Here is a 16,076-nt window from a genome sequence, read left to right as displayed (position 1 = left end):
CTGTGTTGAGACCCTGTGCTGTGCTTTAGATCTATTCCTTCTTTTTCCAGAATGCATTTGCTTTTGTTCAGAGTTGAAAACAGCCTTCTGCAGCAAGCTACCAAGTGCAGAGGCAGACTGCACTGAATAGGAAGCTGAGACTGACCTCCTGCACTTAACTGAACCACAGTTATGAAACTGCACCACAGCCCACATACAAAGCAGTGGCCCATGGTTTTATCTGACACACACAAGCTGGAACGAGCCTGAGTAAGACTCACACCCATGTACTTCCCTTCCTTTGCTGCCCCGCCTTGTTCACAGCCAGGAGAATGAGTTTGGCAGCATTCTCAATTTGTGGTGTCACTGTGGTCTTTGGGTGGAATCCGAAGGAAATCTATTCAGCGATCACTGCACATACCCAGTACAAGTAACCACCAAAAGCTATTCCAGCTTAGTAGCAAGGTACCATAGCTAAAGCCACAGGTATGTCATTTGTAAGCTGCATGCTCCATACAAATATGAGCTTAACGGCTTCCCACAAGTATGGAAAGATGGCCATGCTTGGTTGAGAAGCAAGAGAGTTCACTTCTGGAGGTCTCACCAGTCTAGTTCCAACAGTTGACTCTGGAAAAGCTAGGAGAATCCCATATCTGTAATAGCATTTGTACAGTACATCAAGCCTTACATCCCCAGATGCTGACTCACTAATCCCCACGCTACAGATGGGGAAACGGAGGCAAATGAACCAACACTACCTAACAAGTCCTTGGCCAAGATGAGGTTTGAGCCCAAGTTGCCCAATGCTAGCACTCCCAACTCCTGGACCAGCAGATTCACTTTTGGCGTGAGATTTCAAACAGCAAATGGTGAAATTGTCTCACACTGGATAATGTACTCACTATACTTGTTAGAAGGAGCAGCATCTCTGCACAAGAGACCACCACTCACAAGATGCGTAGCACAGCTTAAACTAGAACTGGGTCAACGTTTAGTATGACTCCTGCCTTGTTATTGCAAAGCTCTTATCAAAGGTCTCTTACTGTCACAAGTAAGAATTTATGCAGGATGAATGACTTGGCCAAATGCAAACCAGCATTTCAATATCAGTAAGCCTATTGGTAAGAAGTGTGGTGGCATAGTGCATGCCTTGCCTACAGAAGGGCAACGGTTCAATCCCCGGCATCTTTAGGTAAGTGTGTGAAAGACCCGTCCCAAATCCCAGATGGCCACTGCCAGTCCGTGCAAGCAATACAGAGGTAGGGTTCGACTTGGTATAAGATGTTCCTATCATGTACTGTAGATATGCTTTCAAATACTGTATCATGCACTTCAGAGACCTTTCACAACTAAGTAACTGGTGGAGTTAGGGAAGAAAGAAGCCAAAACCATGCTGGTTTTCAGTTTGCTTGCTCACATCCTCTGAAGCAGCAGTGGGGAACCTTTGGCCCCCCAGATGTCACTCCTGCTCTTAAGGGTCAGGCAACAATATATTCCCAGCAATTATCTTAGATGCTTTAAAGAAGAGTCAAGAATTCTAAATAAAAAGACCACCACATGCAGGCAAAATCCTATGCATGTTCATGCAAAAAGTAAATCTCACGGTGTTAACAAGGGCTTGCTCCAAGGTAAACGTGTTTAGGATTGGATTGAACCATCATGAAAAAGGTATACAAGAAACCTGTCTTAGGGCATACTTCAAGGTATGTGCCCATGATTCTGTAACTCCTGTGCCTATTAAAGGCTGGCTGATAAGAATGGTCTTGGCAGTATATGTATGTTTTTACTAAATATGGCAAAGCACTTTCCACTTTGACAGCTTATGATTCTGCTAAATAGCACAATGAACTTTTAAAAACCTTAAATGGAGCTCAGATAAGAGAAAATGAAACCTCACTGCTTACTCAAATCCTTTTCTGCCACATCTATTTATATAAATTATCCATTATGTTCAGTTTATCAATACCGGTTATGGACAGTAACCTTAGACAGTCCAAGCGGGATGCAGATTGCAAACTAAACATATTTAGGCCCTCCCCAGACCACTTGCCCTCTCATAAAAGCCTTTAAATGCCTAGAACGTGTGGCAGCCTGGACTGCCCACAACCAAACTGACCCCATAGCGAGGCTACAACCAAGAATTGGAGGGAGCAGGCAACACCTTACAGTTTTATGCCAGGGTGAGGAACCACTTCATCTGGAAAGCCAGATCCAAATGCACCTAACCCTCTGCAGGACTAATGTGAGGGGTGAGCAGGACTGCCCACCTGCCCCAACCTGCTGTTGTTTGGCATCAGGTGGGTCTCACCCCATCCAAAAGGTGTGTGTTCAGCAGCACTTCGAAACAGTGCTGCATGTAAGTCAGGGCTGCAAAGGAATAATTGGGAATGCACTCCAAGGTAGTGGTCCCCAAACATTTTCGCCCATGCACCACTGGTGATCCAGAGGCCAGTTCTGGATCCCCTGCTTTAAGGCTCCCGATTGTGTTCCTTTCATCGAAAGCTTTACCTGCCACCCAGACCTGATGTTATAGGATGTCAGATACAAGTGGCAGATGGGCGTTAGCAGCCAAAAAACCTGCCTCACGGGCCAAAATGGGGCAGTCAGAAGGACCAAATTTCCTTGGAGGTTTTTAAGCAGAGACTGGAAGGCCACCTGTCATGGATGCTCTAGCTGAGATTCTTGAACTGCAGGGGATTGGACTAGATGACCCTTGGGGTCCCTTCCAACTCTACAATTCCTTAAAATTTGGCCCATGGACTGGATGTTCCCCACCACTGCTCCATGCAATCACTGAACCAGAAGGTGAGCTGCTAGCCACCTTTATATCCTTTCAGTCCCGAAGACCCATGTTAAAAGCGAACATTCCTCTCCCCGCACCCACAGCCATGTAAAGATCTCTGGTTTAATCTGTTCAAGGGTGGCCTTATGCTCTTTTTATAACCTGGTGCTTAGCTTTAATTTCTTTTTTTTTTTCTATTTTTACTGCAATTGTGGTTACCTTACTTCTGGAAGCAGCCATGTGAGAACAGAGTCCTACAAAAGGTGCAAGTATAAATATTTAGAAGAAATCAAACGAAAGTGCAAGACCCAGTTGCAGAAAGGAGACTGCTAATGAGAATAAAACAAATCTCCTAGAGATTTGGTCCAAGAAAATCCTCCTAGCGATTACTTAAGACCAGTGTCAGAGAAGGCATTATGCTACTGCCTTGGGTTTATATGAGTGGCTGACAGAGACAGGACACAGAAGCACTAGAACGCTGGCAAGGGCCGATTAAAATGCTGACATTCTCCTCAACTGATAGCCACATCAAGACAAAAGACCCATTATCTACTGCTGCATTCCATTAGTATCATGTATAGATTACTTGGCATACAAGCCATTTCACAATCCTGGCCTTGTTCGTTCTTGCTTTCTACCCTGTAAAGCAAGTTGTTGTTTTATGGATAGAGAACTGAGGCTTAAAGATGTCTTATCAAGACTACCTGTAAGTAGCTGAGTTGGGAATGGTCCCCCACCCCCCAAGTTCTCAACCCATAGGATTGTGCATGTTTAATTTTTTTTTCCTCCACTGCCACTTTAAGTCTCTTAGGCTTCCAACATCAGAAGCATCAGGCCATGAAGATGAGCTATCATCACCCTCTCTAACAGGTGAGTAAATAAAGGCAGATCCATCTGGCCTGTTTGCAAAAGACAGGAACAATACGCTCCCCTCCACAAACCTGTTATCAGAGGTTGCATCCCAGCTACACCCAACCTGCTTGGCTCCTCCACATTTGCTCTTCGGCTACTGCAAATAATGGCCATGGCTCTTTTTGAAGTCTTTTCACATCTTTCCCCCCACACTGGATGAAAACCAAAAGGCTCTGAATATGCAGCTGCCACAACCAAGCCAGCTCCCATTAAAGTCAATGGGAGCTACTTGTAAATAGAGGCTGCACAAACGAGGCCCCAAATGTTAAGAAGGCTGGAAAACTCCCTTTGTGCCGTGCAAAAGCCGCAGGAGCCAAGCAGGGAGCACACTTTTAGATCTGCACACTGCTTACTTGAGAGCTAATATTTAGAGGGGAATAGAGGGAGAAGCCTGCCAGATCTTCTTCTGTAAGCTTTACATTGAAAAATAAAATAGCGCCAACAGTCTTTGTTTCCAGTCATTTCACACGCTAAGCTTTCTTGGAAGCATGACCCAAACCTATGGTCAGGGCAACATGTGGCTTGGCGAGCCATAATTTGCAGCGCCTGGTGTAGAGAATCCATGGGAGATTAATATCACCATATCCTTATCCTGTGCTTGCACCATGGGAGATTAATATCACCATATCCTTATCCTGTGCTTGCACCATGGGAGATTAATATCACCATATCCTTATCCTGTGCTTGCACAAGGAGGTTGTCAGGTAAAAGTAGAATGTGCAACTCTACTGGAAAGTGGCAACTGGACCTTGGGAGCAGATAACTTTGCCTACCTGCTCATACCACTAAGCTATTCAAGAAACCCACCACAGCTACTTAAAAGACAAGACTGCTAACATGAAAAAAGATCCCTGCAACCTGTAGCTTCCAAGGCAGAAATGACAACACTTATGTTGTCTAACTCAGTTTTCCTTTTGGCTTAGGAAAGACAGCAGGTAGCAGCTGGAGAAGTGGAGCAGGGAACAAAGAGAAATACAGGGCTGATGCAAGGTTGCCCTCCAAGGGTCGCAGGTCAGTGGCAGGTGGGTGCCAGAGGCAAAGGGGGGGGGGCAAAGTAGCTAGTGTCAATTTTACCTTTGTACACTAAGTTAGTTTCCACACACACCAACACACCTTTCTTTACCCACCAACCAGTCAAGCAAGGGGCCCTGTCAGAATGTAAGGAACACATTCCAGATAGGAAGAAGCACTTGGGGTGTGAAATACAGCCACCAAGGGGTGTAGCCTGGGGACAGTTCCAAGGGTCAGGCAGAAAGGCAGGAAAGGACGTCTTTGGCCCCTGGGTCTGAGGTTCCCCACCCAGACTCTAAAGCCCTTTTGCTGGTGCCGCCCAGTCATTAATCATGCTTGGCAGGGCCTTCTTTGTGGTGGCTCCGTTTGTGTGGAATGTCCGCTCTGGCAAATTACAACTCCCTCCCTCACTGTCAATGTTCAGGAGAAACGTTTAAAAAATCCTTGTTTAAACCACACATTTGATGGCTGAAAAATACTGAAACAGCTCTGAGGTTGTTGTTTTCAAGTGGTATATACCTCTTAATAAATAAACATATTAGTTGCAAGTCTGTTTTTCAATGCTCTTGATGATTATTTACTTGGTTTAAAAAAAAAAAAAACCCTGCTGCCTTGTTGTTTGCCATTGTATGAAGGGCAGGGTAGAAATTTAATAAATGAAGCAAATCTTTTGTCCGGGCCCACCCAACTCAAAGAAAAATCTGCACATTTTTTACTTGGAAAACCAATCTGCACATTTTTTACTTGGAAAACCAAAACCAAAGCAAAGCAAGACGGGGTGAGAGGAATTAAAAGCAAGACTGTGAAAGCAGGAAAAGCCAGGGGAGTGCAAAGCGGCGAATATCACTATTTTATTTCCACACCAGCTGCTCTTTTCAAGTTACTAAAAAGACCTTTCTTGTCCCAGTGCCTAGCTACAATTTAGGTAGCTTTTTTCATCAAGGACCTGCACGTAAAATCCTGGTTAATGTATGTTTATGCAAACTTTCAGGGAAATCCCATTTGAAAACAACTGGATTATATAGACAGGTGTTAAGAATGGATAGTAGAAATCTATTTGAAGGATCAGGCCTAAAGTGGCAAATAATTGGCTTTTACATAATTTAATTATACATTCTTTCGCTGGTTACAGCTGAAAAACCCTTCCTTGACTACTGTGCTACCTAGACAAGAATAAGGTCTAGCACATGCACGGCCAAACTTGGCCCTCCATATGTTTTGTGACTACAATTCCCATCATCCCTGACCACTGGTCCTGTTAGCTAGGGATGATGGGAGTTGTAGTCACAAAACATCTGGAGGGCCAAGTCTTGCGGTGCCTGGTCTAGCGCATGGGTCAACAAACTAAGGCCCGCAGGCCAGATCAGGCCCAATTGCCTTCTGGATCCAGCCTGCGGATGGTCCAGGAATCGCCGTGTGGATCACCAGCACACGCTCTTTCCCACTCCCTCACACAGCGGTGGCAGCGCCTCCTCCCTCCCTCCTCCCGGCTTCTCCCTGCCCTGCCTAGAGGAGGAAAGGGGCTGGGCTTTGTTGGTGCCAGCAGCAGCGCTCGAGCGGCTGCCATTTTAAGCAGCCACTCTCTGGAGCCCTTTCGTGCGCCACTCATCCCTCCACCACCACCGCCAGCCCCTGCCACTCGCAAGGCACAGGTAAGCAGCCACCGGGGCTCATGGTGCTCTTGCATCATTCCCCCCCCCAAAAAAAATAGTCCAGCCCCCCACAAGGTCTGAGGGACTGTGGACCAGCCCCCTGCTGAAAAAGTTTGCTGACCCCTGGTCTAGCGCCTGCAAACAATATACAGAAGCTGTATTCCATTAGCCATCCTTAAGTATAACTGAAATATGCAATCCCATTTCAAAACCGTGGTTTCAAAAACTGTAATTTACATTAACCAGGATTCCCATTTTCACCACAAAAATTAATGCAATGTGTAAAAGCCATAAAGAGGAGGAGGGATGGGGATGGGAAAACAGGATTTACACCTGAGAGTAGCGCAGGTTTCCAAATCTGGTTCCAATTGAAAAACCTGTTTTGAAGTGAACTTATGCTATGCCTGCACTGGACGTATGACCTAAGGATGCTTCAGATGTTTTTCTCCTGTATGGAGATCAATTATTTGTAGGAAACCAAGCAAAACCTGCATGTAGATCTCTATGTGAGATGACTTCACACGGAGACTATTCACTTTCGGCTTTCCTGCATTTTCCCTACAAATTACTGGGCAACAGTTCCTGAAGACACTCTCTAAAACCTTAGGCAACGAACCACAAGGGCCACACAAGGAACTTCAAATAGCCAGCTCACATCCTCACCAGATACTTAAAGCACACTGCTTCCCCAAAAAGAATCCTGGGAAACAGTTTGCCCCCTCGCTGAGCTACCACTCCCAGCACCTTAACCAAATACAGGGGGGATGCACTTCAAAGGTATTGTGTGGACATGACCCCCCAGCAAAGACACACCTTGTGCATCCACATCTCCCTGAGAATTTCAATGAGGCTAGGGCAAGATAAATTTCTGGGGGACTGTGCCCAACAGCTTCCAAGGGCTCTCCACTTCAGACGACAGCTAGCTATGTTGCTTTAAGAATTGCTCCAGAATGTCAAGACCCTCTCCAAGGTGGTATCGTCCTACGCAGAAGGATCTGCAATGGAAAAAGGAACTGGTAGGCACATTTGGGCATGCATATTAAAGTCTCTGGATACTAGGTATGACTCTTCCCCAGTTCTTAATCCAGGGTACACAAGCATCACGCTGGGGTGGCTGCCAAGCAAGCCGCCATTACCATAGATTCCCATTTAACACTAATGAATTGCCTCCAGTCACTATCTGAATCCAGCTTGTACTTTACTAGGTAAAGTTAAAGGTACCTCTGATCATTAGGTCCCGTCGCGGACGACTCTGGGGTTGCGCGCTCATCTTGATCTATAGGCCGTGGGAGCCGGCGTTTGTCCGCAGACAGCTTCCGGGTCATGTGGCCAGCATGACTAAGCCACTTCTGGCGAACCAGAGCAGCACACGGAAACACTGTTTACCTTCCCGCCAGAGCAGTACCTATTTATCTACTTGCACTTTGACATGCTTTCGAACTGCTAGGTGGGCAGGAGCTGGGACCAAACAATGGGAGCTCACCCCGTCGCGGGGATTCGAACCGCCGACCTTCTGATCGACAAGCCCTAGGCTCTGTGGTTTAACCCACAGCACCACATGCGTCCTTACATATCCTTACATGCATGCATAACCTTGTATCCGTAGTAGCATGAGCAGCCAAATTTGAACAAGTACATAATTTAACTCAAAACTATAATGTTTTTGTGGCGTGTACATTTTAGTTTAAAGCCAGTGTGAGCAAGCTCTCCTGAAATAGCGGTACCTATTTATCTACTTGCACTTTGACATGCTTTCAAGCTGGGACCGAACAACGGGAGCTCACCCCGTCGCGGGGATTCGAACCACTGACCCTCTGATCGGCAAGCCCTAGGCTCTGTGGTTTAGACCACAGCACCACCCTGTCCCTTGTACTTTACTACCTAGAGATAAATACAGGGGTCAGCAACCTTTTTCAGCTGTGGGCCGGTCCACTGTCCCTCAGACCATGTGGTGGGCCGGACTATATTTTTGGGGGGGGGGGATGAACGAATTCCTATGCCCCACAAATAACCCAGAGATGAATTTTAAATAAAAGGACACATTCTACTCCTGTAAAAACACGCTGATTCCCAAACCATCCGCAGGCTGGATTGAGAAGGCAATTGGGCCGCATCCGGCCTATGGGCCTTAGGTTGCCTACCCCTGGATAAATACAGCAGTTGCCACTTGATATCGAAACGAAAGGGCTGAAAGTTAGCAAGGGCATCAGCCTACAGGGCGGTGCAGCTGCCACAGCCAATTTGCCCTTTAGGTCAGTAACAAGATGATAGAGTTTGGGCCTTCCACAAGGAATAGAGTTATAATTCCAATATATGTAAAGAAATAACAAAGTTCTCCCCAAGCCCACTTCTAATTTTGCACCAAGAGAAGATGAAATAAATCCTAGGGTAATTTAGAAGTGTCCATTTTTATTTCCCGAAGCCTCTGCAACTCATTGCCATGGAAAAGTATTCACCCCTTTCAAAAGATGCTATTAATGATTTGCAGTCAAGTTAGCTGTTGCCCATCAGAGGACAGCATGCCTTTCACTCTGCTTTTCCCCAGAGAACACTTATATAACCAGATTTAGCTTGCTTTCTGCCAATCCCCAAGTCAGGAGACAATTTAAAACCTCCCATATGGCTAATACCACAAAAATAAGCCTAGCACGTGCTCGGCCAAAAAAAACCCCACAGCAAATATTATGAATTCATGTACTACTGAATCTTCTTCCTAGAATACATTGGAGCAGATCCTGAGACCAGACAGGTTCCTGGTTTGTGTGATAAAATCCTAGATTGCACAGTAGCCAAGATAAACTTGTGGGAGTACAGCACAAGTCAGCTCCAAAACAAGGACATTTCGGAACACATGAAGCAGGAAGGATTGGCAGGCTGGTTTGTCTAAGACAAAATGCTAAATTAAAACATCTCAACCAGGTGTGGCCCTGCAGGTGCTCCTCAACTATCAGCCCCAGCAAGCATGGCCGACCGCCAGGGATTGTGGGAGTTGTAGTTCAGCAAGATCCGAACTACTTGGGGGCCAAAGGTTCCCAAATACAAAATTACTGTACCCTGATTTTAAGTTCTTGTTTTAAATGTTCGAGGGACAAAGCTCTTAAAGGCACCATGTGATATAAAGTGAGATCTTTTACCTCAGCATTAGCACTTCACAATTCACACCACCTTTGTCTTTGTCAGTGAGGTCAGAGGCAAAGAATGTTTTCACAGAGATGTTCCCCACTTAGAGAATTTATAGTCAAATGATTGTACAGTTTGTTATTAACTGTAATTTTCAAATATAACAATGCAAAAAAAAATCTTCCATCACAAGTTACCACATAGTTATCCACATAGGACCACCTGATCTAAATAAACTCACATTGTCAACTTTCCTGAAGAAACAAAAAGGCAGGTGCCATCATAGAAGAGGCAGTGAACCCTGCAAGACGAAAAGAGGAAGGTGTCTAAGAGGACACCCCAAAGTCTATTATTTGGATACAAACTTGGCCCTCCATGCATGGAAGGGCTACTTCCATACATGAAAGGAACCAAGATGCAACAGACGTTCACTGGAAGAAGGGAAGATTCCCCCTTCCTGGGTCCTTCCCCACTATTACCTCTCATGTCCTTCCTGAGGGTACCCCAATTCTCTAGAACAGTCTATAGAAGGTATGGTCTAAAAGCACACCAGGTCTGGTCGGTGTCTGGATTGGATACCTGTAGGAAACCACATGGGTTTGAGGTTCCATGATGGAAGAAAGGGAGTATAAAAACTAAATAAACAAATGTATTTTTAAATTTTAATTCATATTGTTATTGTTTCCTAATTTTCTACACTGCCCTTCCTCTGGAAATCAGAGGGTAGTTTACCATATAAAAATACAAACATAATAACAAACAAAAACCATAGATGATATTATCACGCCTTTCTCCCAGTGCCTGGCCCAAGGTGACGCACATCGTAAATTGAAACAGATTAAACTAAAAACACACAATATAGCTTTGACAAAACAATGAACCAAGAAAGCCTATTAAAAAAAACAGCACTGAAACACTTAAGCACACAAAAAGGCAACACCAGTGCCCAAAAGACCTTGCAGCAACAGCCAGTTAGTGGCAAAAATACCTGTTTAAACAAAAAAAAAACATTTGCTTGTTGGTGATTTGAAAGCACAGAGGGGGACAGCCACGCCTTTTGTATAAGGGAGTTCCACAATCTAAGAGCAGCTACCAATAAGGCCCTCTCCACATTAAATAACATTTTCAGAGGCAAAGAAGTGAAAAAGCTATCAGTAAAAATAAAAATCACCTTTCGCCCTTTCCTCCAGCACAAGCAGACCTTCGCTGAACACAAACCTAGACCCACCCCACATAACCCCTTTTAAATCAAAACTACTGTATACATTATAAATGCAACCATGTAAACAATGTAGGCTCAGTTTTCACACATGCCACTAACATCACCTTTAGGTCTCTCCCTGTAATTTTCACCCACAGCTGAATTACCAACACATTTCTGTGTGTGCAGGAATCTGGTTTTTAAATGACACTGGGAACTGGGCAAGGCAGCGGGTTTACAGTTACATGTAAATCTTCATTCACTTCTGATGTCTCCCAAGTAGAGTTGTGCCCTGTGTGAAGCGAATTATTGCTCCTCTATGCAAAATCAGTGGCATGGCCTGTTCAGGACCAGTTTGAAGGAGCACGGAGAATTTTAAGGTAAGAAAAATTAAAAGGCACCTGTGAAAAGACATGGTGTTTTCACCAATGCCAGACAGTCATTTCTGAACCAAGGTCCAGGAAGTGCAAAACCATATTCCAAGTTCACCAATACCTTCCACACAACAGAGAATAATCATATCAACAGATTAATGTGGTCCATGAATCAGATCTCTAAAAATTTTTAGGAGAGCTTGCTCACACTGGCTTTAAAATAAAATGTACATGTCACAAAAACATTATAGTTTTGAGTTAAATTATGTACTTGTTCAAATTTGGCTGCTCATGCTACTACGGATACAAGGTTATGTATGCATGTAAGGCTATGTAAGGATGCAGTTGGCGCTGTGGGTTAAACCACAGAGCCTAGGGATTATCAATCAGAAGGTCGGCGGTTCGAATACCCACAACGGGGTGAGCTCCTGTTGCTTGATCCCTGCTCCTGCCAACCTAGCAGTTCGAAAGCACATAAAAGTGCAAGTAGATAAATAGGTACCGCTCCAGCGGGAAGGTAAACGGTGTTTCCGTGCACTGCTCTGGTTCGCCAGAAGCGGCTTAGTCATGCTGGCCACATGACCCGGAAGCTGTACGCCGGCTCCCTCAGCCAGTAAAGCAAGATGAGTGCCGCAACCCCAGAGTCAGTCCACGACTGGACTTAATGGTCAGGGCTCCTTTTACCTTTACCTTTAAGGATATGCCATGCCATTTTCATGGACACAATGTAATATGCAAGGAGCTAACTCATACCTCAGCGAGTTGGATCCATGAGTGACCAGCTCACTCACATGCTAGTGTTGAACAAGAAAATACTCATAAAATAAGCTTTAATGTAAGTATGAAGCAGTCTCCAGGCTAAGGTCTGGTCATTCTATTAAAATGTTCACAGTGAACATTCATTGAACATGAATTGGAAGCAGATGTAAGCCTAGCATTTTGGAAGTTACTTCACACTTCAAACATTTTTTCTACCTGATCTTCATCAACAAGATCCACCTGGTAGCCAACTGGCTCTTCACCAAAAGGCTCCCAAACTTATCAGCCAATTTGCAGAAACATGGTGCAGTTAAGAAGCCCACAGTGTGAGTAAGCAATGCTTACTAAAGGTACTCAGCAACTTCAGTTCTAAGGTAAACCTACCTAGCCGTAAACTGTCCTGCTTCTGTGACATCATGATGGCAGCTAAACCAAAGTGAAACTCTGGCCTCTAGGTCACAAATCTTTAACTGGTGGGTTGGGACCCACTAACGGGTCACAGCCTGATCCAAGGTGGGTCACATCAGGAGCACTACCACCATGCAAATATATGGTAAATGATTAAGAAATAGGTCCCCAGGTGCATATTTGGGTTAAAAGTGGGTCCTGAGTCTGAAAAGGTTGAAGATACCTGCTCAAAGTAACTTCATAGCAGATCAGGCACTCACTACTGTATGATGTATGACACCTTCAGCCCATGTTCACTCAACATATTTGTCAACTATAAGAGTCTGGGTGATAGAAAGTCTCTTTAGCCAACAACCAGCCCCCTACAGAATGCATTTAGTCTGAAAACATCCTAATACTTGAGGCCTAAAGCTAAAATGGAGAAGCAATTTAAAGTCAGGCTAATGGTACTGAAAACTGGATTCATGAGGATTTCAAAACTCCTGTTCAAAGTCTGCAAATAGTTACACCACCACTCCATTCATTCCCGCTACATTTAGAAAACCATTTAGTGCATCAGAGTAAGTCATTCCAACACCCATTAACACATCTCCAACCTCTCAATAGGACCAGTTACGGGTAGGTAGCTGTGCTGGTCTGCCGTAGTCAAAACAAAACAAAACAAAAAATTCCTTCCAGTAGCACCTTAGAGACCAACTAAGTTTGTTCTTGGTATGAGCTTTCGTGTGCATGCACACTTCTTCAGAGAAGCTCATACCAAGAACAAACTTAGTTGATCTCTAAGGTGCTACTGGAAGGAATTTTTTTTATTTTTATTTTGTTTCTCTCAATAGGAGAAAGGTTGAAATCCAACAACTCTGCTACTGTGATAACTGAACAGCTGATTCAAGCATCAGACGCATCTTCTCCAAAGCATCTTTTGCACAACTCTCCTTGGAATACAAGCATTTGTAAGATCAGAGCCAGGGAACCACCAAAGTTATAGTACAGGATCATAACAATGAATTGGAGAGGGGCTTCTCTTTTTTTACCAGCATGCCCAATTCTGCATTTCAGTACTGATCCTAACTCTCATAAGCATACAATCTAGAACCTGTAATATGCTCTCTCCAAGAAGGCTATATGATTCATTCTACTGTGACTTCTCTTTGCCAGCTGGGGAACATCTGAATTCATCACAGTGCCCACCCCCTCCCCATTTCGAGAACCAATACTATGGACAGCTGAACAGTCACTGCAAAAAAAACACTGCACCAGATTTGTAGCAGCACAGATGGGATTCAAATATGACATCAGGAAGAGGCAGGGAACAACAGAGCCATGGCACTCCATGGCAGAACAAGGGGAGGGGGGTATCTAAAAGGTGCTGTAGAAGACTACCAGTAGTTTTATTTTTACCTGCGTTCTCTAGCAAGAGGTGAAAAAACAGAAAAGGAAACCTTGAGTAGAGAGAGAGATATGCATCAGCCTGCTTTTAAAAATCAGTTTTCAGTCTAGAACATCCGAACATCTTCAGATATCTTCCTCTTACTCCTAATACAAAAAATGCAGCACTATTTTAATTTAATGTAAATAGCATAGCTATTGTTGTTCTAGGCAGCAACTAAAAGATCTCTTTAGGCATATGCAAGCGCTTTGATGAACCCACTATAATCATAACAGAACTACCCAGGTCCTTCTGCCACACCAGAAACCCCAGAGTCCCTGCATAGCACTTTATGCAAGTCTGGATTTTCTAGTTTGCTAGTAAACTAGATACAACCAAGAGTCTTGTGATACCGAAGGTTCACATATTTATCACAGCGAAAGCGTTCATGGACCAGGGCCCATTCGCCATATGTACAAAGCAGCCTCCTCCACTGGCAGGTTCAACAGCAACATTAACACCTGGTTTCTGTTCCAGGCCTTTGGCCACATCTCCATTAACTTTTGAACCCAAGTGCCAGAAATAATCAAAGCTCTATCCTGGCAACAAGGAAAGCAGGAGGAGGATGGGTGACACTTCCTTCCTTTCCATATGGAATAGCAGATCAGAATTGCTTTTAATGTATTTCCATATAAACTAGTCACAGACTTACAGCCAAGCCTACTTTTGCAGTCTCTCAACTTGAAATCCAGAGCACCTCTTGCAACTCTGTGTTGTGTGTATGCGCACACACCCTCCCCATTAACAGGGGGAATCAATTTCCTTTATGTAATGTCCTGCTCACAAGTAGGGTTAGTTCATGAGAGCTCTCCTATTGACCCAACTTCGCTGCAATGAACACCAAATGCTACTTATTCAATTGTTTCCAGAATCCATTATCCCAGTCAATATCCCCATTTCTGAAATATCCATACGAACACAGCCTGCTACATCCCCAAAGGTTCACATTAGGTAATAATAAATTAAAAATGTAAAACCTCATGGCATTGTGGGGTGTGTGTGTGTGTTTAAACACACACACAGGCAGCAAAAGGCTTTTTTTTTCAAAAGAGAAGAGCATTCAAAGCTACAGCAAATGGGGAGGAAGCAGTGGAAAGAGCATAGTGATGTAATATTCCAACATACAGTTCCAATCCCACCAAAGCAGGGGCAGCAAAACAATTAAAAAGGTTGGGGAGGTGACTCAATAGGTGATCCTATTGCTTATCCTAACGCCAATGTATATTCTTTTTCTTTTTAATTAAAAAAGGGATCTATTTTGCAGCGGCAAAGTATTGTGCACAGTTCTCTTGTTTCTACTGCATTAACAGGAGCCCACCACAACGGACCCATTTCTTACCTACAGTCGTTGTGTAACCCTTCTCTCCCAACAACACAGCTCTTTAGCCTTCCAGGAACACTTGGAACACGGCATTATGCCTTCTCCAGTCCATTGAAGTCTTATCAGTCCCCTTTTAACCACAACAATAGGGGCAATTGGGGGGGGGGGGTGGCGGCGGAGAAACAGAATCACACCTTGCAATGGGATCTACTGTGGGGATGGTGGAAAAACCAAGCCGTTCCTTTATTATCCACGGAACATTAGACTATGGCCAGAAAAAGTAAAATACTGCCCAAAATGTTGGAAAGGTGTTGGGGGTCCCTGTAAAGATCACCCCACTGGGGAAAAAAACACCAGCAACACGAACACACACACGTATCCTGGTAGGTTATTTACTTCATGAAAAACCCCATTCACGCTGAAGTGCCTTGTGTTTATTTTCTGCTGGGCTTATTTCACTCTCTCTCTCTCTCTCTCTCTCACACACACCCACCCACCCCTCCAATTTCTCTGGAAAGGGGTGGGGGGTGGGGTAAATCCTCGCACAGCTAGAAAATGCACACGAGCCCCCCAAAGCTTTGGCCCATAAAACGAATCACTCCACTTACCCAGAAAATGACATTGAAGCCGAATATGAAATATTTGATGCAACAACTGACTTCAGGGCCCTTATAATGCTTCCCGGACATCCTTGGGGTTCATGAAGACACTTCGCGCTTGCAGCCCGGTTTGGGGTAGAGAGGAGGGCGGGAGAGAGAGAGAGAATAAAAGGTATTGGGGGGGTGTTAAGGGAAAATTGGAAAGGGGGGTGGGGAGAAGGGGGCGAGGGGAGGGAAGCGCGAGCCGCAACAGCAGCAGATAAAAGATGCAGGAGCCGAGAGCAGGCGGCCGGAGTGGCATGCAATAGAGGCAGCAGGCTTGGGCTCAGGGTTGCACGGAGAGTGCAAGCGGCGAGTCCCCGTGAGGCGAGTGCAAGCCCCGCCGCCGCCGCCGCTGCTGCTGCTGCTGCCTCCTCCGCCACCTCCTGCTTAGGCACATCGAGAAGCAGGAGGCCGAGCCGCCGCCGCCGGAGAGCGCGGAGCAGACGTTGCCGTCGCTGGCCGGAGGGGGATGCTGCCGCTGCCGCTGCCG

The 16,076-nt window shown here is 45.0% G+C and overlaps 1 protein-coding gene across 3 annotated transcripts in view; it reads right to left on the bottom strand.

Moving 5' to 3' along the window:
• TSPAN5 (tetraspanin 5) overlaps positions 1 to 15,720 on the bottom strand; it is a 79,935-nt gene extending 64,215 nt beyond the window's left edge. For all 3 annotated transcript variants that reach the window (XM_033160492.1, XM_033160493.1, XM_033160494.1), the window contains exon 1: positions 15,554 to 15,720. In XM_033160492.1, coding sequence (XP_033016383.1) covers positions 15,554 to 15,634 — 81 coding nt within the window. In that variant the 5' untranslated portion in view covers positions 15,635 to 15,720. The remainder of the gene's footprint in view (positions 1 to 15,553) is intronic.
• Positions 15,721 to 16,076: the final 356 nt, after the last annotated feature.

The sequence above is a fragment of the Lacerta agilis genome, chromosome 9 (assembly GCF_009819535.1).
Source record: "Lacerta agilis isolate rLacAgi1 chromosome 9, rLacAgi1.pri, whole genome shotgun sequence".
Classification (NCBI taxonomy): Eukaryota; Metazoa; Chordata; class Lepidosauria; order Squamata; family Lacertidae; genus Lacerta; species Lacerta agilis.
Note: the sequence above shows the minus strand (reverse complement) of the source record. Positions and strands in the feature narration are given on the sequence as shown.